The sequence below is a fragment of the Rhinolophus sinicus genome, chromosome 6 (assembly GCF_057876585.1).
Source record: "Rhinolophus sinicus isolate RSI-liver-muscle chromosome 6, RSI-T2T, whole genome shotgun sequence".
Lineage (NCBI taxonomy): Eukaryota > Metazoa > Chordata > Mammalia > Chiroptera > Rhinolophidae > Rhinolophus > Rhinolophus sinicus.
The window spans coordinates 45508825-45533631 of record NC_142506.1 but is presented as its reverse complement, the minus strand read 5'-3'; the positions used below and the strand labels follow the sequence as shown (position 1 = coordinate 45533631).

The window sequence follows — 24807 nt, the reverse complement described above, 5'->3', positions numbered from 1 at the left end:
CACGTGGTTGTTCAGGGTTTGGGCAGTGGTTCCCTGTGGGCGTGGGGTCCTTTGAGGACATTTCTTCATCCAGGTGCTCGGGTGACATCAGTGTGGAAGTAATACTGCAAGTCCTGGGTCTAGAGGACATCAGCTCAGGGCAACGGGAGATGTGATAAAGAGGTCCACGGAGAGCAGGTGACCCAGGGGCCAAGGAGCCTGCAAAGGAAATGGAAGAGTCATGCGAAAGGGTTGAACACGAGTAGGAGTTTGGGGGCGGGGAAGCTGAGGGTGAAGAGAGTTTCCGAAGAAGGAATCCCCAGTGACATTTCATGCCTCACGACGGTCCGGTAAGATAGCCTGAGAAGCGCCAGTTGTTGGTCAGTTTGGAGGTCTCAAGTGGCCTCGCCATGTCTGTGCGGGAGCCACAAACGCAGGGGCAGAAGTGTCAGCCGTAAGTAGGAGACAAGACTCTGGGGCCACCAGACACAGCCTTTTCAAGAAGCCTGGCTGTGCCCAGAAGCACAGGCTGAGCACCGGGAGATGCGGCGTGGAAGGCGGGTGTTCAGTGCCGCAGACACTGATCTTGCCATTTGCGTCTCAGAAAGAACTGCCAGTGTACAAGGGAGTGACTCCTGAACCAAGATGGCAATACGAATGGGATCCATCGATGGGGGCTCAATCTCAGGAGGAACAAGAAGGTGGATGTGAATACACAGAGGGTGCCAAAAATATGTGTACACATTTTAAGAAAGGAAAACTGTATTAAAATTGTAGTACTCAACATATACTGATAACAAAAGATGAATACAAGTCACATGTGACTTCTGCAATTACAAGAGGGGCTCAAAGTGGTTCCCATCAGCATCCAGGCACTTCTGATTACGGCGAACTACTGCTTGAGCATAGATAACATCTTTTAAAATGTGTATACATTTTTTTTGGCACCCCCAGTTGACACATGCATAGATGAGGGTTTGGCAAAGTGAGGGAATTTGTACCTAACAGCCTCAATTTTCTCTGGGAGGTAGATGTTATAGTCATTTGCTTGGGGAGAGTGGAGAGAGATCTTGAAAATTTGTTTTTCTTAATTTTCATATATTTTCACAAAAGGTAAAAACCCTTTTATCTATGTGTAAAATATAGATCATATACCTAGATTTCATGAATGATATATCAAAAATTTCATATCTTATGAAATAACCCACTTCTAAATCTACACCAGAAAACATTATGCATTGACTATAAGAATAGCCAACGTTGAGTTCCTACCCAACATCTTCACTTTTTGAACTGAATTTTCCTACGACTCTTCCTCACTGTTTCATTTCTCACTAAAATCTCTTTTTATTCTTATTTTGATAAGTTCTAGTTGTATCTCTCTTCCACTTATTAAGCTGGTGTTTGGGTGCTGCTTTTTACTTCCCGTGTCATGAAGTATTTCCCCTCCATCCATCCTCACCATTCCTCTCATTCAAATTAATTTTTGTCAAGGCAGATTTCTAAATGCCCATCCTCCCCTCATTTTTCATCAAATGAAGATAGCTTTTGTGCTTTGAATCATAAAGATAATACATTCTTATGTAGAAATGTCAGCCATGCTAAGAAGACAGGAAAATACCAGTTCCTGATTTTGTGTGTGTGGTATTTGTGTTGCTTCCTGAGACCCTTTTCATGAAGTCCCAGGGAAGAATGGTGGAAACAGGTAATTTGTCTCCTGATCCTGAGGGGACTGCCCCTTTTATGTCACTGTTGGGTCACTCTGTGTGGTGAGTGTCTAGTATCTGGAGTTCTCAACTAGTGGCTTTTGAATTAAAGGGGAGATATTACTTATTATCACCTGTACTTAAAGAAAAATAATTTGATCCGTGGCTGTTCTAAGTGGGTTTTGTGTTTCTTTCAGATGTTGCCCATTTAATGTGGTTTGAACGACTCTATGTTTGGCTTCAGTGTTTTGAAAAATATATCTTGTACCCAGCTATAATTTTGAACGCACTCACCCTTGATGCATTTTCAATAAGCAACTACCGGAGACTCGGGACCCAGTAAGTGGATCATGGTTTATTCTCATGATTTGATGACGTTTTCAAAATCTAGTGATTTTTCTCTAAACTGCTGCAGAAGTCAACTTCCATGGTGGTCTTTTACTCAAACTCACTAGAGCTCGATGGTGATTATAGGGTGACTGGGGTACAAATGAAGTTAGAGCTACTTGAAGTGATGCTGTGAACGACTGTCAGTAGATTGAAAATCACCCTGCAAGGACTTAGTCAGTGAGCCCTAAGAAGGTGACGTTCATCATTTATACCCCTCACAAAGTGGTAACCCCTCCTCCCCCAATCTGCTACCCCTCTGACATCACATACAGCCGTTTTCGCAGGCACTGACAATGTACAGTTGAGCCCTTGGTTTCATATGTTAAGATTAACTCTGAACTTACAAATGGAAACCCTCTGGATAATGTATGGATTTGTCTTTCTGGCAAAAGGTTGAAGTTTCTAGTCAAATAAGTTGTTAGAGTAGCAGATTTGCTTATTAGTCACGTTGCTTAAACATTATGTGCCCAGGTCAACCCTGATGAATAATCTCGAGCCGACGGATTCAAACCTGCTCTTCCTTTCAGGGTGAGATGAGGACAAATTGATGAATACTTGCCAAAGACCGAGCAAGCGAAGATCAAAGGCATTGAATACTGGGCTTGGAGTGGATTCATGGTCCTACAAGGCAGACACTAAATGAAATGACCCTATAACCTTCCTGCCTTTATCAGACTCCACCTTCCTTCCAGCTCAGACCTGTTTCAGTTAGGCCAGGGCAAGAAGTCTGTGCCTTTTGGTACTTAAAACCCTAGACTTAAGGTCCAGAGTGAAAATTACTCTCACTGGATGAAGAAGGCAGGTGATGGGGCCACAGACGTCTTATGCAGTTTGGATGGGGCTCAATCCAGGAGATGACACTACATGTACAACCCCAATTGCTTCTCCTCGTGGAAGGTGTTTCCACTCTGGAACAATCCTGGCTGACCCCACAATGACCGCCTAGAACAAGGCAGATCCTTCGTTTCTAGAATGAGAGCTCTGAGTCAGAACCAAGGTAGCAAAGAAGGACCAGTGCTGCCTGGAGTGTGGAGCTAAGGTTTCCAGGTCCCCCCTACCTCCTGGTCGGCATCAGGATTAGACCTCCAGCCGAGCTGCAGGGTGAGAGCAAGCAGTTCTGGCTGTTGAACACAAGTCTTGGGAATTAGAGTCAAAAAACAGTTCAGAGAGAGTCCAGTTTGACCTAATGTTATTCCATCACCCCTGCAATGTTTTCCCAAACACTGAAGTCAGAAAGTAGCACCTTACCTGTGTACCTCAAGGTATTTTCAACTCCAAGATGATACCAACAGAATTATTTTTCTCAGAGCCCAAAGCTGACAGTCCCTTTATATTCTTGAGGCATCCATCTGAAGACTTAAAAACAAAACAAAAAAACAATTCTCAAGATTTCAACCACTCCACTAGACGAGCCGTTCTCAAAAAGGACAGCAGGAGGCTGTGTGTCTGTCACCCAGAGGCCTGTTTGAAGCTTTGTGAGCATCCTTCATTGCGACCACTGTACCGGATGGTCAGATAGCCAACGCTTCACTCGCAGTCACTGTTTCTTAGTCAACTTTCAATACCAAACCGCTAGTAAATGGTAGAAGGATGGATGGATGCATTATCAAGTGACTGAATCGTATCTTGTTAGGTGTTTACATTTCCCAGTCTGATCTCAAAGCATCTGTGCCAGGCCACTCACTCACTGTTCACTGATTGCTATGTAAGCCTCTAGGAAACCTTTAGTTACGAATCATTAACTGAAGCCATTACTATTGCGATGTTAGAAAGGCCATAACATCACTCGTTAGATCTCCTGTCGTCTTATCCAGTCACCATTATCAAACACAACACAAATGCCGTGCGTTTTAACGATAGTCACAGAAAACAGAAGGTTTAGAATTAGCCCTCATCTAGCTCGGGCCTGAAAAACCAGAAAATCACCCATCTCCCCTGAAAACCAAACTATCCCTAGTCTTAAGACGCTTGTCATTGGGGTCTTTCCAAGGGCTTTGGCTGTCACCCCGGGGATGCTGTACCCTGGGCTAGAAGTCAGGTTTTCACACCGTGTTCTCGTCATGTCACAGGCATGAGTTGTCCAGGAAAAGAAAGGTGGGTTGTGGAGCAGCGTTCAGCCTTGTGGCAGGCACACTGAGGGCTTCCTGTGCGCATGCATAAAAAACGTTCCCTCTCCCAAACCTGCGTGTAATCAAGGGCCAGTGTTTCTCAGGAGGGCCTGGGGCAAACCTCTCCGGGCATGTTCAGGGGCAGAGTGGAGTGATCGCAGCCCCAGGGCTGAAGGCATGCAACATGTCAGATCACAGCACATAAAAATGCCAACATTAGATCTTTTTGATGACAAGAATGACAATTTTGCACCTGATTGGTACAAAGGCTTTGAAAGCACTTTTTCAATGCCCTCATCTCGGGATAAGATAGCAATGATGCTGAGAGGGTCCAGAGCCCAGGATCCCTGTAGGCTCGGGGAAATTGAGGCATGGCCCCAGTTTTCTGTATTCAGCCTCTTTCTTTCAAGTGCAACCATTGTCTGCAAAGTATTCCCACCTCTGTGTTCCTTTTGAGTTCCCAAAGAGGATATTATAATTGGGGGAATGGGAGGACCTAGTAATATATGCAAAGCCGTCCTGCAGAAAGACAGACCCCTCAAGCAGGTGGATGCCCTGTCAGGCCGTCACTCTCACGGTACATTGGTGGCTCCCCGCTGACCTCTCCGTCTGGTACAATTGCACACACAGCGCACGTTCCCTACATGGTTACTAACCCCGCCCCCTGAACAGGGGCTTTCAGGAGTTCAGGGTGCAAAGCGGTGTCCTGGTCTGTCTTTGCCAGACTGTTTTGGTCAGCTTCTTAACTGAAAAGGTCTGTGCCTTGGGAAGAAAATGTGGATGATAGAATTTTCAGCAGAAAAAAAGGGAGACCAGAACGCTTATGCTCGCTGGGATGACACATGCTGAGAAACATTGGAAGTTAAAATGTAAAAACAGTAACAATGACATTATTAAGATACGGGTTCTTTTCCTCTTTTCACAATTTAATACTGACTATGATTACATCACTGCTTCAGGAAGATTCTTTTATAACAAGAGGCATGCACTGCACAGACCTCGCAGGGGCAGCGTGCTGTCTGATTCTCACTCGCCGTCAAGCTCTCCATGGAAGCTGTCACTGCAGCAGTCCTTCACAGGAGCCCCAAGGGAGTGCTGCGTCCTTGCCGAAGGACGGGACAGTGCAAAGCATATGGTGGAAAGGAGCCTCCTCTAGTGGCAGAGTCTGTACTCAGGAGTCCCTTGCACTGGGTTTCAATCCAAGTTCTGAGAACCAGTTTATTCTGTCAAACGAGGGTACTCATAGAGCCCCCCACTTTGGCTTTTTGTGCCTGCAAAGTGCAGGATGCACAGTAAATGCTCCAAAAACGTTAGGTAGTGTCACTCACCCAGTAGTTTGCACACCGCCATTGATCACTCTCCTTTCTTTGCTTTCTCACAGCTGGGACATTTTTCTGGTGACGCTGGCCGGCATGAAGCTTTTGCGGACATCTTTCTGTAACCCAGCTCACCAGTACATTCACTTGAGCGTCACTGTAATCTTCTTCCGTTTTGACTACAAAGATATTTCCGAGAGCTTCTTACTGGATTTCTTCGTGATGTCCATTTTGTTCAGCAAGGCAAGTTTATTGGCTATTTTCCTCATTTTAAAATTTAAAAGGTGCATTTCTTATCAAATGTTTTAAGAGTTGTAAACATTTTCTTCTTAAAAAATTATAGCATGAAATGAAATTGAATTACATATGCATGTTACACTCTGGCTGCCATTTGGGGAACATTCCCCATGAAATGTCAATGTGCATGTTATTTGCCAAAAACCACTAATTAATATGAATTAGCTGTTAATGTTGCTTGAAATTTTATGATATTTGTCTCTGCTAACAATCTCATTATAGAACTTCTGTAGATCTCAAATGCTCTGAATTAAAGATTAGCAACCAGCCTTTTTTTTTTTAAATCTAGCATTCTGCCTCTGGAGGTGAACTTGAGACCAGGTGCCAAGAACCCGGTCCCCGGGTGCCTTTCCATTCCCTTAGCTTGTCTCAGGTCAAGATTTCACCTGTTGTAAAGTCGAACATGGGCAATGGGAAATCCGAATCACAATTCGGGCAAATGTATGCAGTGGTATCTAGTGTCTAACATGAGGGGGGTAGAGCCCTCTGGGTACTCATCTGAGTGTATAAGCCTGGGTTTGTAAACAGAAATGAGAAGGAATTGTGAGTAACTCTTGGCAAGTGACACCATAAGCCAAGTGACACCACAGCTCCTCGCGTCCGGCTTCCTCATGTGCTCAGTTTTCCGCCCTTCCTGAGATCGACTTAACCCACAACTTCCCCTCTCGTTTCATCATTTTTAAAGCTTAAGTTTTTTGCCCTCCTAAACTTATTTTCTTACCTTATTTTGGAATCAGTTCTATTAATTTTTCTATTTTTTATCCTTTTACTGGCTTTCGATCTGCTTGTTTTAGGTAACAAGTTCAAAACTCTCAGAGTATTCTGAAGAAACTCCAAAAGTAAGATCACCCAGTCACTGCGTACGTGTTTCCTGTTATAGCTCCGGTTGAGCACTGGTTTTTCAGTTGTCCACGTCCTCCTCGTGTCACTTGTCATTTGCTCCTTACTCGTCCTTCCACAGCTTGCCCCATTTTCCCCACGGATTCCGGAACCTGGGCCTTGCTCCTTTACCCAGAAACATGTTCTCTGACTTCTGTTCGGTCTTGATAAACTTACCAATTTTTCTGACGGTTCAAATCACAGGCTTCCTCACATGCCCTGTTTTCCTTCATGAAGTATAAATTGCCATTATCTCACATAATAAAAGTAAAATGACATCTTGTGACCTTTCAAGCACGTATGAGGTCATTGTAAATCATGTTACTGCTCGCAGGGCTAGGAGTGTGTAACAGATGCCACTGTGCTGGGTTGGGCTGAATTCCTGACCCTGCCATTCTGCGTATTTTGACAAGGTGATGTTTGTATTCCTTTCTGAACCTGTTTCTTTTACCACAGAAGTAATGACGCCAGGCTTAGCTGGGTGTTGAGAGGGTTCATGAACATACCTATGATAGACCTTTAAGTAAAATGTGCTGTCCAAATACCTGGCAGCATTTTTAAAGCCATCGCAGTAAAAAAGAAGTCACCTACTGTTAGTATGTGGAGGAGCGTGGCCGGCTTTCCACCCTGAACTCAGAATCATCCTGTAAAGGGACAGGCCTATCCTGTGTAGCGTGGCAGGGAGTGTGAGCGTCTCTCTGGTAATGTCTTAACAGCACGGCTTCTAAATGGTCCTCCATGTGCCATAGGGACAGTGACATTCGTCTGCAGGAACACAGGCTGCCTGTCCCTGCTGGGCTGCCTACTGGTCAGCTGAAAGGCCAGTGCTGCAAACATGTGGCTGGCCATGGCGTCCACAGAGAGGCTTGTGGGGGACAGAAAGGGGTGACTCGGAGCGGTTGTTCATTCTTCTTGTCACAGGGACACTGGGTGCGTGTTGTGCATGAATGTGGGGCCTGACGGGACATAGTCTGAAACTAAACCCGTAGAAACTTGGTTGCTGCAGGCGTTTGACGTTTATTGCCATAACCTTTTGAAACACCAATTAAAGCACTAGAAATTTCAAATGGAACCGTGGTGGCAGGTTCTTACTTTCTCTAATTGAGGGAGCATTAACACATACACCTTGGGTGTCCGCTTTTAGGCTGGAGGTAATAGCTGAGTCTAAAACAACAACAAAAGGCCAATGAGACAAAAGCTAGAGAGATCAGCAGAGGGTGTGGTGAGTGAGCCCTAACACGTCCCTCTCTCCTCCTCATGCCCGCTCGCCCTTCATCTTGAAAGGGCTGGCAGCAGTATGTTTTCTGGAATGAGGAACAAGATCTGGTTCCCTGACAAAAACAAATGTAGTTAAAGAAAGAGATGGCATTTGACATCTTCCTGGGGACAAAAGCCAGTAGAAATTAGTGCCAAGACGGTGGTGGCCGGGAGGAAGCCCCCAGCGAATGCTCCCTGGAAAGATCCCGCCTGCAAATCCCAGCTGGTGCTTTCTGTTCCTCCACCCCATTTTAATACGTCTTTTAAAACACGGTCAGTACTAATGCATTTGCTAGAGGCTTTCTGGAAACCTCTAAGATTGTTCTTGCAGGCAGCTCTACTCCTCAGATTTACTCATTGCACAGTATGCAATTTTCTTTGTTCTGTAGACTCGTCAGAGCCCTGCTTATGACACACGCTCTCGTCTGACCACTGTGGAAATCCCTCAGCCTCCCCTGCCCGCTCCTGTTCCGCTAACTAGAGAGCCCTTGTGAGTGAGCCTGCAGCCCACATCACGGAAGGGCTGACGACTAATGGAAGCCACTGGAAGGGCATCCAGTGTCCTTGGGAAAAGGCACTGTGTGAATATAGGACTCGTTGTTATTATAAGTCCGCTGTCCCTAATCCTCCAGGCTTTATGGTAGAAAGAAAGGAGAGACACTGTCGGAAAGATGATCTACAGAGTGAGATCAAAGCACCAGGGGGCCAGAGAATGGAGTCGATGGCTTCCGGAGGGCCCTGCCTGTGTGTGGTTCTCTGCCGCCCAGCATCACCAAACCCCCTGAGGTCTCGAAGATGCATGCTGGCTGGTCTCTTCAGTCTGCCAGACCTGGTGGAAATGGGAAACGAGTTCTAGGGTCAGAGCCTAACGGGAAAGATGAATGCGGCCCATGATTAGCATGGAGGGAGGTCTGGACGTTCCTAGTGGATGGCATCCAGGGCACGTGGCGGGAGGGGGGGGAGGGACAAGCAGAGGGGAAGAAGGGCCCCTGCACAGCCCATCCTGAGAGGTGTGACACCCCAAACACACACCCCAAGGGGCTCATTGCCTTTAAGAAGGCAGGCCATCCTTCCCCATCCCCCGTTCTCTCAATCTCTTTTCTCTCTTTCTTCTGCGCCCTTAGTCATTCTTCACTTTCAAGAATTAATTAATGTCATTAATTGTGACATTTCTAGTATGCCTAGGTCTTTGGGGGACATTCAGACACGTTCCAGGTGAAGATACTTGGTTGCAAGTAATATTAGGTTGTAATAGGAACAAGGGTGACAAAGCTGCTTTCGTGCTCTCCCACTGGTCCTGAAAAAGTTCTTAGAAACCATCTTGTTCTGAAATTTTTAGTAATTTTTAGTTGTAGAAGCAGGACTTGAAAAATTGCTGCCAGAGGATAATTTCCAGGACACATTAAGCATGAAATCCTGCAGGCCATTAGTTCAATATGGGTACTAGCACTTTTTTTATTTAGGAAATTAAAATTAATGGGGGAGGTTGTTTTGATATAAAGCTGTATGAATAATTGCACCAGAGCCATGGCCAGTGGCTGTGTTACGGAAGACTGCAATTAGTGTTTGAGTTATTTGAAACCAGTTTCTAAATGGCATTTTCTTTGTTTTCTGTATACAGGTGGAAAGTCTTAAAAATGAACCACTTTTGAGGGAATGCACACTTTTACAGAAGTGTTTGTTTAAAATACTTCATTCACTGAAATGATTATTTATTGTGCCAGGCACGGTACTAGGGCACAAAGAGGACTAATCATAAGAACGACGGCAGATCCCCCTTTGGCCCTTCCGCGGGCCAGGCGCTCTGCACACGTGGGCCTGCTCCTTTCCACAATAGCTTCGTGGCACAGAAGTTAAGTCTGTTGTCCTGAGGTCTCACATTGTAAACTGGTAGCGCAGGACTCTCTCTGAGGCTGCCTCCTCTGCCTGGGAATCTGGAAAGAAGGCAGACAGGTCAAGAGATAATTATAGTCAAATCTGATAAGGGAGGTGGCCGTGGCAGAGAACTCGAACTGCAGAAGTGAGGGCAGAGATGGGACACATTCGGGAGCTGGTCACAGTTAGCGATGGTTAGGATGTTGGGGGACATGCACTGTGGCAGGCAGAGGCATGCTGGGGGCGCTCTCAGATCCAGGGCTCTGGGGACGAGGTGGTGTCAGTAACCAGAGTAAGGGAAAAAGAGAAAGAAGTTTTTGGGGAAAAGAGTGTTGATTTTTGATGTGTTGAATTGTGGAATGAGCAGTGATGAGGACCCAAAGTAAAGACCTGTGGAACAGGACTTTTTCCCATTTTAATATCTTAATTTGCATAACTAATACATAAATGTATGCTCACTGCAATGAAATTAGATAACAATGGTAAACTATAGAGAAAGTCTATTTTTATACACATCCCTCACTCCTTAACTCCTCTTTAAGGATAACCATTGTGAACATTTCAGAATAATTCGTTCCATTCTGTTTTCCTAAGTATTTGCACACACACACACACACACACACACACACACGCACACTACACACACACACATATAAAATAGATAGGATTATTCTTTACATGTTATGCTTCCCTATTTTTCTCACTATCTCTTAGAGAACTTCCATGATGTAACATTGCCTCTTCCTTTTGATGCCTGCATAGAATTCCACAGCACATCCATAATTTGACTAGCCATTTCTCTATTGATAGCCATTTAGTTTGTTTCCTTTTTTTTTTTTCTGTAATTGGGACTTCTGTGTTCACAAATTCCAGAAACCAAAATGAAACTGGCTTAATATAAAAAGGGAATTTAATAGTTCACATAACTGATTGGATGATTCAGAAGCTTAAATTACAGCATTGAAATTCTGTTTTTATCTCTCTGTCTCTCCTCTGCTGGCTTCATTCTTAGATTGGCTGTATCCACATGGTGTGACTGGTCACTAGCAGTTCTAGATTTGTAGCATTCTTACAGCTAATAATCCCAGAAAGAAGAGAAAGCATCTTTCCTTATTGTTTCAGCTGACATCCTAGAGGAGAGTCTCATTTGTGTCGTGTGTTCATTGATGAACAAGGTTCAGGTTCGAGAGGGATGCATGTCCTCTAGTTAGTGAGACCTGGACGTCTTGCCCATCCTGAGTCCTACCTGAACTGCAAGTCAGGGAGGGAGGAGAAGGAGAGCAGACGTGCAGTGTCAGATGCCACTGCATTCGACTTCACAGAGATCACAACCAACGTCCAGCTGTGATGAGCACTTCAGAAACACACTTCTGATAGCAATTGCTGGGTCGACCAGATGTACATGAAAGGGCCTCAAAAGAGAATCTTTCCAAAGGACTTCTATTGCTTCTAACAAGAATGAACAGCATTTACAAGACAGGCAGAAGAGGAAGATGCAGGAAGCGATTGAAAAGTGACCCATGAAACTAGATAAAGTTCAGTGTGATGGGAAGCAAGAAAGGAAACGGTTCAGGAACGAGGGACTGGTCGACACTCTCAGAGGCTTCACAGAGATCAAAAGCCAAGACGGAAAAGTGGACACTGGATTAGCAATGGAGAGCTCAGCGCTGGGACTGCTGGCGTGGCACAGGGGGCTGGCACTGTTCAGGGCGGTTCTCGGCGGTCAGGGCCCCTGCTTAGTCCTGTCTGGGCTCCCGTCCCGCTGCACTGCTCCGGGTACAGTGAGCCCTGCCAGTGTGTAGCCGACTGATGACATGCATTGGCCACATGTCAGTGTATGTCAGTGTGGGCATTTTGGAGAACTCTCAGCAGGCTATTCAGTGAAGCTGTCTGTAATAGAAAGCTTCACCATCCCAAGCACGTTAGGGCTGTTGATACTTTATTGGCCTAGAAGAGGTGGATGACTTTAGACATGATGTTCTCGTTATGTATAAAAGGTTTCGTCCACTGCCTTTGCCAGGAATAAACATGCTACATATGTGTGATGTGACAGGCCAGTGTACAGTGTTTATTTAGTGCCACCATCTCTCAATGTAATATACGGGGCTTGATACCTACTACCAGAACAGTTCTCCAGCATCCCGGGCCAGGAGATCACGGACACAAATGTCGTTTTCTCTCTCAGCGTGCCTTCCCTCTGCCTCCTCTGAGTTTCCGGATGGTGACATGTGCACCCACGTCTCTCACAGGGTCCTTATGTGGACTAATTAGTCATTTTGGCTAAATAATGTTGACTGATGCTCCATTTTCCACTTCCAGTTTATTTTTAGCTGACTTCCCCTACTGAGTTGAAGAAGGGACTTGTCAGGTTTATTGGTCATTTTCACAATTCTGGAATGGTCAGTAAGGTCCTGTCATAGCTTCCTCCCTACAAGACCAGACTGACTGCTATTACGGGGTGATTATCGCATCAGTCCCTAGCGCCTGGCGGGCTCTTCACACCCCACAGCGGCCTGTCTTCAGGGAAGTGAAGTAACGAACTCTGCTCCGAGCAAACCGTTAAGTCGCCTGCAGTGTTCTGTAGGGAATCTATCGGTCACGAACCGGGGCCGCTTGTCATTTCCCAGTGTGGGTGAGAGAAGCGGTGACAGAGAAGAGGAGAACGGGGGTGAGTAGGAGAAGAATCACGGTGCATTGGAAACTTCATCTCCACCTAAATCTGGCAGGTGGTTGGTTGGTTCATTGAACAAATTAAGCAGGAAATAAATGATACCTACATTCTTATCTTTATAATTTTATAATGGCTTAAGACTTGTACATGAACTCTCATTACCAGTCTTTTGAAGGAGAACAGACCATGCCTTTGAGTACGAATCTACTGAATGAGGGCTCTAAGGTCTCATTGCATGAAACAGGCCCGTAATGTGTTTTCCAGGGTGTTCAGTTTCTGTTTCTGTTTCTTACGTTCTACTTGAAGTGAGAAGTTCAAGTTACCTGTGAAGCAGTCTGAGAGCAGCTCACATCTCCTCTGTTCCCAGATCTCTGCGCAGTCACACCCAAGTCCACAGCTTATGTTTAGGGACTTGCCCTCATCAGCTCTTCCGCATTCAACTTTATTGTCATAGAAGCAAGTTTCTTTCATGTGCACTTCTGTTCTGTCTGTTTATATAATATTTAATTGAAGTGAAAAGTCATTATAATGACAAGTAAAAGTGTTATAAACAGTTTCGGCAATAGGCATAACCACTTCTTGTTAAACATTGGACTCACGTAGTGGAATTGAGCAGGAGCATACAAATGAATTAAAAAATGACCTCCCGGTCTTGAGTGTTTATTGCGTTATAGAATTCATCACTAAGTTTTACAGTGCAAATATAAATGTCAATCTGACAGTTAATTAGGTGGATTTTAAAAAGAAAGTGCCTCCTCTAGTAAGGTAAGGAGGAGAGAGTTACATTTGCTTTAGTGTTGAGTTATCAGTATTTTTCGGTACTGATCAGTATTCTGCCCAATCAGAAGTAAGGAGACCTGCAGTATCTCATCATACAGATAATTTGATTCAACTGTTATTATTTAGTGACTACTAGGTATCAGCACTACTCGCTCCTTAGCTGTCTGAGGAATTGAGATGCTTTGGCAGGAATGCCCTCTTAGAGCTTAGTCTAGTGGGGGAGACAGGAAAGTTACAAATACCAAAGAGTTACACTAGCTCATCAAGGACTCTGAAATTCTGATTGCTTTCTCAGTTCCTTACTCAGAGATAAACCTTTGAAAGTATACCCAGTGTCTTCTCAATTTCCCCACCTCCACTGGTGCCATTTTGGTCCTAGCATCATTACCTCTCACCTGAGTTTACTGCAGTAAGATGTGAAGATAGTACAGAGTTCCCTCACACTCGAGGCTCAGGTGCCCCTATTATGCATATATTAGTATAGTGCGTTTGTCACAATTAATGAACAGAATTGGTCAGTTATTATTAAGTAAAGTCCATACTTAACTCACACTCCTTGAGTTTTTGAATTTGATATGCCTAGGGTGTGTGTGTGTGTGTGTGTGTGTGTGTGTGTGTGTGTGTGTGTGTGTGTTCAGTCTTGCTTGGGGTTCTTTGAGTTCTGTGGATTTGTGTTTTGGTGTCTGTCATTAATTTTGCAAATTCTTAGTTATTATTCAAATGTTTCTTCTGCTCCATTGTCTCTTCCTCTGGTATCACAAGTGAGCATATGTTAGACTTTCGGAGATTGTCCCACAGTTCTTGGATGTTCTGTTTTTATTTTGGTGTTTTATTTTGCCTTTCAGTTAGGGAAATTTCTATTGACATACCTTCCAACTCACTGATTCTTTTCTTGACTGTCCAGTCTACTGATGAGCCAATTAAAGGCATTCCTATTTCTGTTACAGTGTTTCTAATCTCTTTCATTTCCTTTTGATAGTTTCTTCACGTTTCCATTCTTTGTTTACATTATCCATCTGTTCTTGCAAGTTGTCTACTTTTTCCATTAGGGCTATCAACACCTCAGTCATAGTTGTTTCTAAGTCCCGTCGGATTATTCCAACATGTGTGTCATATCTGAGTCTGATTCTGATGCTTGCTTTGCCTCTTCAGACTGTTTTTTTCTTGCCTTTCTGCTTGCTGTTAATTTTGGGTTGAAAGCTGGACATGTATCAGGCAATAGAAACTGAGGTAAACAGGCCTTTGCTGTGGGTATTTATGTTGATTTTATTAAGAGTTCAACTGTGTTTAATGTTTGCATAGGTCCCAGAGGCTTCGATCTTTCTAGTGTCCTTGCTTTGTCTCCGCTTGATTTTTGGCTTCCCTGAAAACTCCTCCTGAGAGCTTGTGTCTTGCAGCTATTTCAGCTGTAATTGGGTGTCTTGCATCCTTGTGGTGTGCTGGCTAAGGTAGAAGGGAGGGGGCATATTCTTTTCTCTCCCAATTAGATCTCAGTCCTTTTTCGGACCTGTGTTTCAGGGCTGTGACCTTCCTAAGAGCTTCTGGAATGATGTAGTCCCCGCCCCCACCCATGCACTCTAGTTCCTTCCCCGCAGAAGCATTCTCTGTCTAGTTCCTCGAAACCCTGACCCTGTTGCCTGTGTTTGTTCCTCCCTTGGGTGAGATAAGCTGGAGTAGAAGGAACTCTTCTTCTAACTGGGATAAGGCCAGGCAAAGCCCTTTACCCTTCAGGGTGGGCCATTGTGTTTCACTGTGGTTGTCTTCCCTCCCCCTGCCGGACCCAGGAGGGGGTCTTTCCTGGCTCTTCTCCATGAGAACTACTGGAGGTTCTGGAGGCAAATCCCATGGAAGTGCAGGGGGGGGGGGGTTGCTAAGACTGTGGGGCTCAGGACTTTCTCAGTCTCGTGCTAGTCCACACTCTCACACTCCAGCAATAGATTAGAATCACCACATAAGAATCCCCACCAGTTCATGGCTCCAGAACTTCTGCCCCGGGTGGGCAGGTCTCACTGACTCTGGACCCCTGGCTCTCCAAATTCCAGCGTGGAGGTTTTTCTGCGATGTAAGTCATCTGATGGTTAAGAAGAGTCGTTGATTTTCAGTTTGTCCAGCCTTTTCTTCTTATAAAAATGGGAGTGACTTCTAATCTCTTTTCATGTTGGATCAGAAACTGGAAGTCCCGCAAGTATTTCTTTTAAAACCCAATCCAGATCTTGTCCCTGCTCAGAACCCTGAAATGGCTCCCCACTTCCTACAAGGTCAAAGCCAGCATCGCTTGCACTGGCTTCCAGACGGACCAACAACAGCTGGCTTGCCATCACTACTCTGACCTCCTCTCATCTTCCCATGTGGAATCCGGCTGTCCATGCAATTCCTCCACACTCTAGAACCCTCGCTCTGTGTTGCCCTCTCTGAAAGTTCTCCCCTCCAGAAATCCACTGGGCTCATCACATCAGCTCTTTCATGGCTTGGCTGGGAGCTCGGCTTCTGCGGCAGACCTTCCACCCAGTTCCACATTGCACCCTGCCCTCCTCCACCCTCCGCCCAGCCTCCTAGTCCTTTTCTACTGCACAGTTTTTGCCTGTTAGCCATTCATCACCTTCTAACGTGCTTTGTCATTGGCTTGTATCTCACGTCGTTGTCTTCCCTGCTAGTATTACGTTCCACAAGGGCCTGATTTGTGTACTGCTATGTCCCAATACCCAGAACAGACTCAGGCACACAGTAGGTATACATAAACCACTGTGGAACATTGAATGGTGCTCTCTTATGCTGACTATGCAGTGACTTACCCAGAGTCACTCACAGGGCCACACTTGGTCCTGTTCTCAGTCTGCCCAAGCACAGGAGTAAAGAATGGTTTGCAGAAGGTTCGTGAAGCGCCTGCAAGAACATGGCACACCTGGCTCTCAGGGATACACGTTCACTTGCTGCCACCAAGGATGGCACAGGAGAGAATTTCACAAGCTCAGTACTGTGTCCAGAAACAAAGACCATAGTCCAGTGTGTCTGTGTTCCCAAGAAAATTGGAAACCCCTTGAGTGGTAGGCCCGGCCCGCGGCTGTGCTTATTCATTTCCTGCCACCTGCAGCATCGAACAAAATGCAGAGTCACCGTGATTCCTCATACACAGCCATTGAGTTCAGTTGCAAGTGCAGACATGGGAAAACTGGTTTTTGAGAAATGAAGTCTTAGCTTGGATGTGGTGGCTGGATGACATTTTATTATTCTGGAGAGATGGTGACTCACAGGGCAGGGGAGCATGGGAGGAGGGCGTTTCAGATTGAGCATATGGGTCACTTAGAGGTCCCTCCTCGGGCTTTTCATGGTGTGTGTTTGGATTTTCTTGGCTTCTCATCAATCTTGTTTAGCTGCCTCACCGCTGCCTGCCTTCCTGTTCACAGCGGGGAAGTCCGCACATGAGCAGCAGAGCTGGCTGCTGCCCTGCGACTGTGTGCTCTGTGTCCTACCGTCAGCCAGGCCCCTCTGGCAAAGCTGAGAGGGGTAGGACACAGCCTGCTTCTCACTGTAGATTTATCTGCCCCACGGTGACAAGCTGATGCATCCAGCTGGCCAGCCCATTACATGTGGCCCAACCATGACTTCACTCTTTACGGTGTCATGTCACTGGCCGGGAGTGCCTGGGCAGCCCCGAACATCCTTTAGTCAAGATTTATAACCCAAGGTATCAACTTCTGTATCTTCCACTCCCAAGTACAGCACCCACACACCAGAGATGAGTTCCCCTTAACTCAAACCACACACATTGCTGTAATTCATCTCCTGGAAGGGACATACGGCAGGAAGGAACGCCAACAGCCCCTCTATAGCGGCAATCAGGCTTTCCTCCCCACGGGGACTGTTAGCCTGGGATGAAAGAGTTATGCCCTTTTTTCTTCATTTCCCCCATTAGTCTCATGCAAAAGTGTGTTATCCTAAATATATGAATGTAGGATGTTGTTCAAACATCTGCATAGTCTAATGTGTCCCTGCTACTATGTCAGAGAGGTATTTGTGGCTCCCATGTTGTTTAAAAGTCCACCACTTTCTCTATGGAAGGAGACTGCTCACTGGCGGAACGTCACACCCCTCCCGTCAGGACAGTGGTGGTGTGCCTTCATCACGGCCGAAAATTGAGGAGCCGCTCCGTGACTCTGCAGAACGGGAAAGTGATGTGTGTTTGAGGCACAGAACAGCTATTTGAGTGGCTTCTGGGAGTTCAGGAGAGGTGACAACTCCAGACTCTCTTCACTGAAAGAATTTTGAAAACCTCCCTTACTCAGTAACTAAGAGCCCTTATGAGGCTGACCACTGGCACTTGACATCCTTTACTGGCTGGAGGCTTCTGGTTCGACAGGATGTTCATATGGGAACCTGCAGATTCCAAATCCTGTGCTCTACCAGGTGCTCAGATTTAGGACAAGCTCTGTGAGGTCACTGACCTTCCCGTCCTTTCTTTCCTTGAGCTACCAGTTTTGGAAGTACTTTGAATGGACCAAACCATGGTGCTTCTGCCTCAGTTGAAGAAAGGCTGTTGATAAGACTGAGATGGTTACTATATAAGTTTAAAACATCCAGGGAGAAAGAGGGTAAATACCTCTCTTATCAGGAAAATCAGTGACCATGGCAATGATCTGGCACGTAAATGAGAATCAGGAAGTAACGAGAAAAAGTCCATTGAACACATGGTTCTATCACTTGATGAGTTGGGAAAATACCTGAGGCTTTTCTTCACTCATTGTTTCACTTTCTGGAAAACAATATCGTACTTGCACCCATTATGCACCCGCACCACTTATCTGGAAATAAGTGGACAACTAGAAGTAACATCAGGTCGGGCCACCCGTGAGTGTGCACTCCGATGGAGGGTGTGGGAGAGAAAGACGCGAAGAACACTTCTCAAACAATATCATAAGTGCATTAAGTAAAGTAACCTATATTTATTGAGCACTTCTATGCTGAGTCCTAAGCTAAAACGTTAACATGCAGTGTTTCATTTCATCTTCACCATAAATTTCTGAAACTGGCACCATTACCATACATGCTTTGCAGATGAGAATCTCAATGGAGTGAAGCTTGTCCAACATCACACAGCTAGTGAGAGGCAGGGCTGAGACAAGCCAGGTCTGTGTAACTCCAAAGCCCATCCCATCCTTGTTACCAGGATGCTGTACTGCTTTCCATGTGATGTGAAGTTATAAGCCAAATACTATGTGGGCTTCTAGAGCGGGCAGCTACTTAGAGCAATGGAGGAAGAGGAGCAGGCAAAACATTGAACCACTCTTTCATCCCATTTTCTTCTATGGACTTATTATTTATGCCTCATTTTTTTTAAAGTCATTGCTGTTAACATTAAAAATTAAAACTTTAATCAGAATCGACCTTCAGATAATATTCTACCACAACATGTGTAGTGTAAGGAATTTCAACAGTTTCCTCCTTCCCATCTTTTGTGCTACTGTCCTGCATTTTATTTTCATATATTCTATAAATACATAGTGCATTGTTACTATTTTTGCTTTAGATCAAAATTGCTCTTTTAGAGCAATTGAAAATAAGAAAAATTGTACTCCCATTTTCTCCATTTCTGATGCTCTGTTTCTTTGTGTACATCTAGGTTTCCAACCTACATCATATTTCTCCTACCTAATAACTTCCTTGAACAAGTCTTGTGGTACAGGTCTATTGGCAATGAATTCTGTTAGTTTTGCTTGCCTGAGAAAGTATTTCTCTTTTATTTTTTAAAGATATTTTCACTGGGTATAGAATTCTATATTGACAGCCCCCTCCCCAACCTTGCACTTTAAAAATGCCGTTCCATTATTTCTGGCTTACGTGGTTTTTGATGAAAGTCTGTAATTTTCACTTTTTCTCTTCTCTGTGCTGTGTTTTTTGCTTGTTTTGTTTTTTTGTTTTTTTTGTGGTGTTTTTTTCTTTTTTCTGCCTTCAAGATTTTATCTTCATCTTTTGTTTCCAGAAGTTTGATTGTGATGGGCCTAATTGTTGTAGGATTGGATGTTATTTGTTTCTTCATTTGTTTGCTTGTTTGGGTATTGATCCTCCTTGGTGTAAATCTGATCTGGAATCTGTGGCTTGGTGTCTGTCATTATTTTGGAAATTTCTTGGTCAGTATTTCTTCAAATACTTCTTTTGGCCTGTTTTTCAAAGCATATTCAAAATATGCTTTAGTTAGATTTTGTTCGGCAGCTCTTGGACACTCAGTAATGTTTCCTCTATTGAATTCACTCAATTTTATGTTTGTGTTTCAGTTTAGGTCATTTCGCTTGACCTATGTTCAAGTTCATTGATTCTTTCTTCGATTGTATTAGTGTGATGAGCCTACTGAAAGCGTTCTATATCTGTTATTGTGCTTTGCATCTCTGTCATTTTCTTTTCTTTCTCTTATAGTTTCCATCCATGTGCTGAAATTACCCATCTAATCTCCTGGATCGATGCCGTTTCCATTAGCGCCCTTACCATAGTTCCAACATGTGTCATGTCTGAGTCTTGCTCTGATTGTTACTTTGTCTTTTAGTATATTTTTCTTGCCTTTCCATATGCCTCATCATTTTTGTTCAAAGCTGGACATCTTGTAGAGGACCACAGAAAATAAAGTAAAAAGATTTTATGCCTAGAGCATGCCTTTCCTTCTACTAGATTTTTAATGCAGGAGAATGAGTTAATCCAGTTGGGAGGTTGGCCGGGTTGGCATTTGTTGTTGCTGTGGTTACCTGCAGGCCACCATAGGCGTCAAGACTCCTGGAGGGAAACCCTGTGTTTAGGTTGGGAGTTGGTGGCCAGAGCTATAGGTCTGTGCCACACCTCATTGTACCTCCCTGCTTGCTCTTGTGCTTTCATATCCCCTTCCATCAGTGTCTTAGGCCGTCACAGTGTCCCTTGGTCTCAGGGATGTGTCCTTCTGAGTTCTCTTGTACCTCCCCCAGCCATAGCTGTGGGTCCAGCAGGAACCCCTGCCCCTTCCTCAGTAGTGGGGTTCTTTGTTGTTGTCGGTCCCTTCCCCAGCTACAGTGAGTTTTCACCAGTGCCCTAAAGATGGCAGTGTTTATTGACCTTTGCTCCACATACTAACATTTGTGTTCCAGAGGAGAGGTCAGAGAGAAGGTCCTGCAGTTTGGTGCCCCTCCACAGATCTGCTGCTTCCTTCCTTCCTTCAGGTCTGTACCACTTGATACGCTTTCTCAGGGTTCCCTCCACTCTTTCCTGCGAGCACCTAGTGGAGTTTATGGAGAAAGAACCTCCAATATTTATGGCCCCAGAGGATTCACATTGTCCCACTAGCCCACTCTCCACTGTCACCAGGTCATCACCTCTTCTGTTCAAACTTTTTCCAGCAAGGTCCCATTGTATCTGCCCCAGGTGAGTAAGTGCTTATTGTCTCCTCTCTCCCGGAAGGTGCCTGTCTCTCCTTAGACTGTGGGCTAGGCAGCTGCTCTACCATCCAATTCTCCAACAGGTTAAAAATAACAGTCATGAATTTGAAGTGTGTCTGGCTTTTTTTTTCATTGTAAGGGTAAGAGGAATGCTCTTTTCAGCGTTGTGTGTCCCAGAGAAGAAACCAGAAGCCCTTTGAACTACTTTTTAATTTTACATGAAACTTTGAGCAATTTGGCATATTACACAGAACATTTTGACAGCAAGTGACAAACACTGAAAGTTGGAACTATATTGCCTTACGTTGGTAGTATGCCCAAGGGTGGACCTCATGTGAGACCTAGCCATCCCCAGAGCAAACATGGCAGCAGCCTCTGTCCTTTTGGACTCTCTCTCCTGCTTGTCTTCGCTCAATTCTGCTTGGTTTCACTCTCCGTGCACCTTTTCTCCATACAAGGAACAAGACTGGTGCCTGAAGCCCCACCTTCACACAGCAGCCCTAGTGGAAATAATATCCTGTGCCTTTGTCTGTGCCCTGGAATTGCCTTCTGCATCAGTGACTGTGCACCGAGGGGCGTGTCAGACTGTGCCCACCCCAGGGCTCAGGGGAGTGCCCTGTGTTAACAGCCTCTGTGCTGGCCTTGTACCACCTCTTAGATAAGTGTGTGACGTTTGGTTTTAAATTAACTTTTACAGCCTAGATGTCTATCAGTAGTTAGTGACCCAATAGATTGTCCAGCCACCCATGGAGTATTATGCAGCTAACTAAATGTGAGGTAGAGCAATTTATACCATGTGAAAGATGTCCATGGTATTTGAGGTAGAAAAACCAAATTTCACAGCAGTGTGTACTTCTAATTCAGGTTTAAAACAGAGGACACACACACACACACACACACACACACACACACACATACACACACACACACTGCATACGTTCATGTGCAGAAAATCCCAGGAAAGATACCTCCTCAACCAGGTTATTCACTGTGGCTGGTACCGGAAGTTGGGTCAGCATGAGGTGGGTAACAAGAACTTTCACTTTACAATTTATGCAATTCTGAACTATTTGGAATCTTAAAAGTGAGACTGTAGACTATATTATTACATTTGTATTAAAAAACAAACAAATTTTGAAAGATTAGTACTTAAATCAGAATGCTCTGGTATATGGAACGCCACTGTATAAATCACCTTATCTCTCTGTGCACAAGATTGATGAAATGTTTTTACAGGTATAAAATCTCAGGAGAGAACATAAGTTAGACATCTAGGAGATACGTGCGGGATGGGCTGGACACAGGGACATTCACAAAAAGGTGGAGGAAAAGCTGCCTCATAGCTGCATGTATTAGCATTGTTTGTTTCTCTTACTAAAATGCTACATGGGTGAAAGCAACGTGTGTCGTTTATAGAAGGCTTATGAACTTGGCCGTCGCACCTCTTTCCGAAAGGCAGCGTTTGCCACCAGTATGATTATAATAGACGTTCCTTAGAAAGGAAGCCTCCAAAACAGAATCCAGACACTGTCTTTTCTCCACAGGGAAGAAAGGCTAAATAAAATCTAAGACAAAAGTGGGGAAATTATCATATAGAGTAGTGGGATGAAGGTAAACATAAGGAATTTAAAGGATTAAAGAATTGAAAAGGAAAGCAGAAAGTACTGTGTTTACCCGAAAATAAAACCTAGCCGGACAATCCGCTCTAATGCATCTTTTGGAGCAAAAATTAATATAAGACCAATCTTATATTACATTGTATTATATAAGACCCGGTATTATATTATATTACATTGTATTGTATTATATTATATTATATTATATTATATTATATTATATTATATTATATATTATAATGTTTTGACTTGGTATTATATTGTATTGTATTGTATTATATTATATTATATTATATTATAGACCTATTCATATATTACAGTAAAATAAGACCGGGTCTTATATTAATTTTTGCTCTAAAGACACATTAGAGCTGCTGTCCGGCTAGGTCTTATTTTTGGGGAAACACGGTATGCATAAACTGTATTAATCCTACCATGTCATTTCAAGGTCATTTTAGGCAGAATGCTTCAAGAACACCAGTTACTTTCATCGTCTCCTGTTTCTTCCATGTTGCGTCCACCCTTACCTCCGTCTTCAGTGACTCATCTCCCCACACACCTGAGTCTGCATCCCTATTGTCCACCACAATCAGAAACACACACAGACTCAGAATGACATTTAATTCCTAATTCTCGGGAGTCTCCACCAGACCTTTTAGATTTGTGCATTCCTACCTCTTGGTAGATTATAACATTTAAATGTGCAGTGTGACTTCATTTGCATTTATGGATACACTAATTAGCAGTTATGAAATATGAACCTAACTAATACTTTCTGTCGTGTTCTCCTAGGGGCCTTTATTTGTCTGGCTGTGTAAGGTCAGCTAATCAGAGAATCAGGGCTGGCTGCATTTTCCTTTATTAGCTCCCATTCATTTGCCTAAGCAGCTCACCCCTGCTGGGCCTCTCACCCCTGCATTAGCCCTATTTCTCTTCTTAGTTACAATTTTCCAAACTGCACTTCACAGATGATAAACTATTACCACGGTTCCTTTCACCTTCTTTAGATTTTAGTTCTACTTTCACTTTTCTGTTGTAGGTTAATCAGATTCATCTTGCCTGATAACCTTTCACCTGAATAAGCCTGCTGTTTTGCATTTCACTATTAAGTGTGGTGTTTACTGCAATGTAGCACTGCAGTAAACCTCCTTTAACAGGTTTAAGGTAAAGCTTTTATTACTAGTTTGCAGGAGATTCTTTTGAGTGAGTGTTACATTTATTTTTCATCATTCTTCCAGCATCAATTTATTTTTTACTCTCTTCATTTTATGAATTATATTGACATTTTTCTAACATTAAACCATTTATGAAATGAACCAAATTTGATCGTGGTGTATTTTATAGATTCATTTTGTACATATTTTGTCAAGGAGTTTGCATTTATATTGATAGATGAGACCATCTATATTTTCCTTTCTCATAACATTCTTGTTCATTTTTTGTATTAAAAAATAGCCTCCCATTATAAACTGAAAATTTTCTACAATGCACATTTTAAGGCTACATCTTTTTCTCTACAAACTACTTTACCTGAACCACACAAGTTAAGATTGGTACTACTGTTTTTCATTGTCATTCCACTTTAAATATTTTCAAATTTTGATTATCACTTATTCTTAGTTAATTCAGTGTTTGTTGTTATTATATCCAAATGCAAAGTTTGTGGTAGTTTTTTGCTATTGTTATTTTGCCATTTTTAAATTATTGGCTTCTAATTTAATTGCAAAGCAATTCGCATAATATCAATTCTTAGCATTGGTCAAGACTTCTGTTTGTAGTTTAGTAAATCAGCAATTCTTGTAAATGTACATATGCTTAAAAATTATATTGTTTCTCTTGGGTGCCTGCAAAGTTCTAATACACATATCTCTTAGATAAAGGTTTTTAATTCTGTTGGTCAAATATTTTATATGCTTATTTATTTATTAAACTATCATTTCTAAGATATGTGTCTTAAAATCTCCCCCTGTGACTGTGGATTTTTTAATTTTACCTTGTAATTCTGTCCATTTTTACTTCAGAAGTTTGGAGGCTATACAATTAAGTACAACCATTCCAATTATTTTATCTTCCTAGTTACGCTTCCCTTTGGTCATCAAGTGCCACTTTTATCGTTTTTGAGTAAAAGTCTATTTTGTCTAACATTAATATACGTAAACAAGCCTTCTTTTGATTAGGGTTTATCTGATATCTTTTTTTATTCTCTTATCTAAAACTTTCAAAGTCATTTTAATATTTCTCATAAAAGTATCTAGCAAGATTTTTCTTCTTAATACAGACTGAGAATCTCTATATTTTAATAGTCAATTTTTTTCTGTTTACATTTTCTGTAATTACTGATACGTTTTTTTCTATCACATTTTTTGGTTTATATTCATGATGCTTTATCTTTGTCAGCCTCACCCCTTCTGTTAAATGGAATGCACTTTCTTTGATCCCCCCCTTTTTTTCTCTAGGCTTTGGAAATTGAATATTGTATTTCTAGTCTTTTAGAGCAATGAATCGCAGTGTATGGTTCATTCCTTTTTAGACATTTTCCTAC

At 43.4% G+C, this 24807-nt stretch overlaps 1 protein-coding gene across 5 annotated transcripts in view; it reads left to right on the top strand.

The window, feature by feature from the left end:
• Positions 1-24807, top strand: part of PCNX2 (pecanex 2) — a 240533-nt gene that overhangs the window by 126750 nt on the left and 88976 nt on the right. For all 5 annotated transcript variants that reach the window (XR_012490740.2, XM_019712884.3, XM_074316661.2 and 2 more), the window contains 2 exons: positions 1883-2024; positions 5565-5742. Coding sequence is in view for 4 of the 5 variants with exons in the window: in XM_019712884.3 (XP_019568443.3) it covers positions 1883-2024; positions 5565-5742 (320 nt within the window). In the remaining variant the exon portion in view is untranslated. The remainder of the gene's footprint in view (positions 1-1882; positions 2025-5564; positions 5743-24807) is intronic.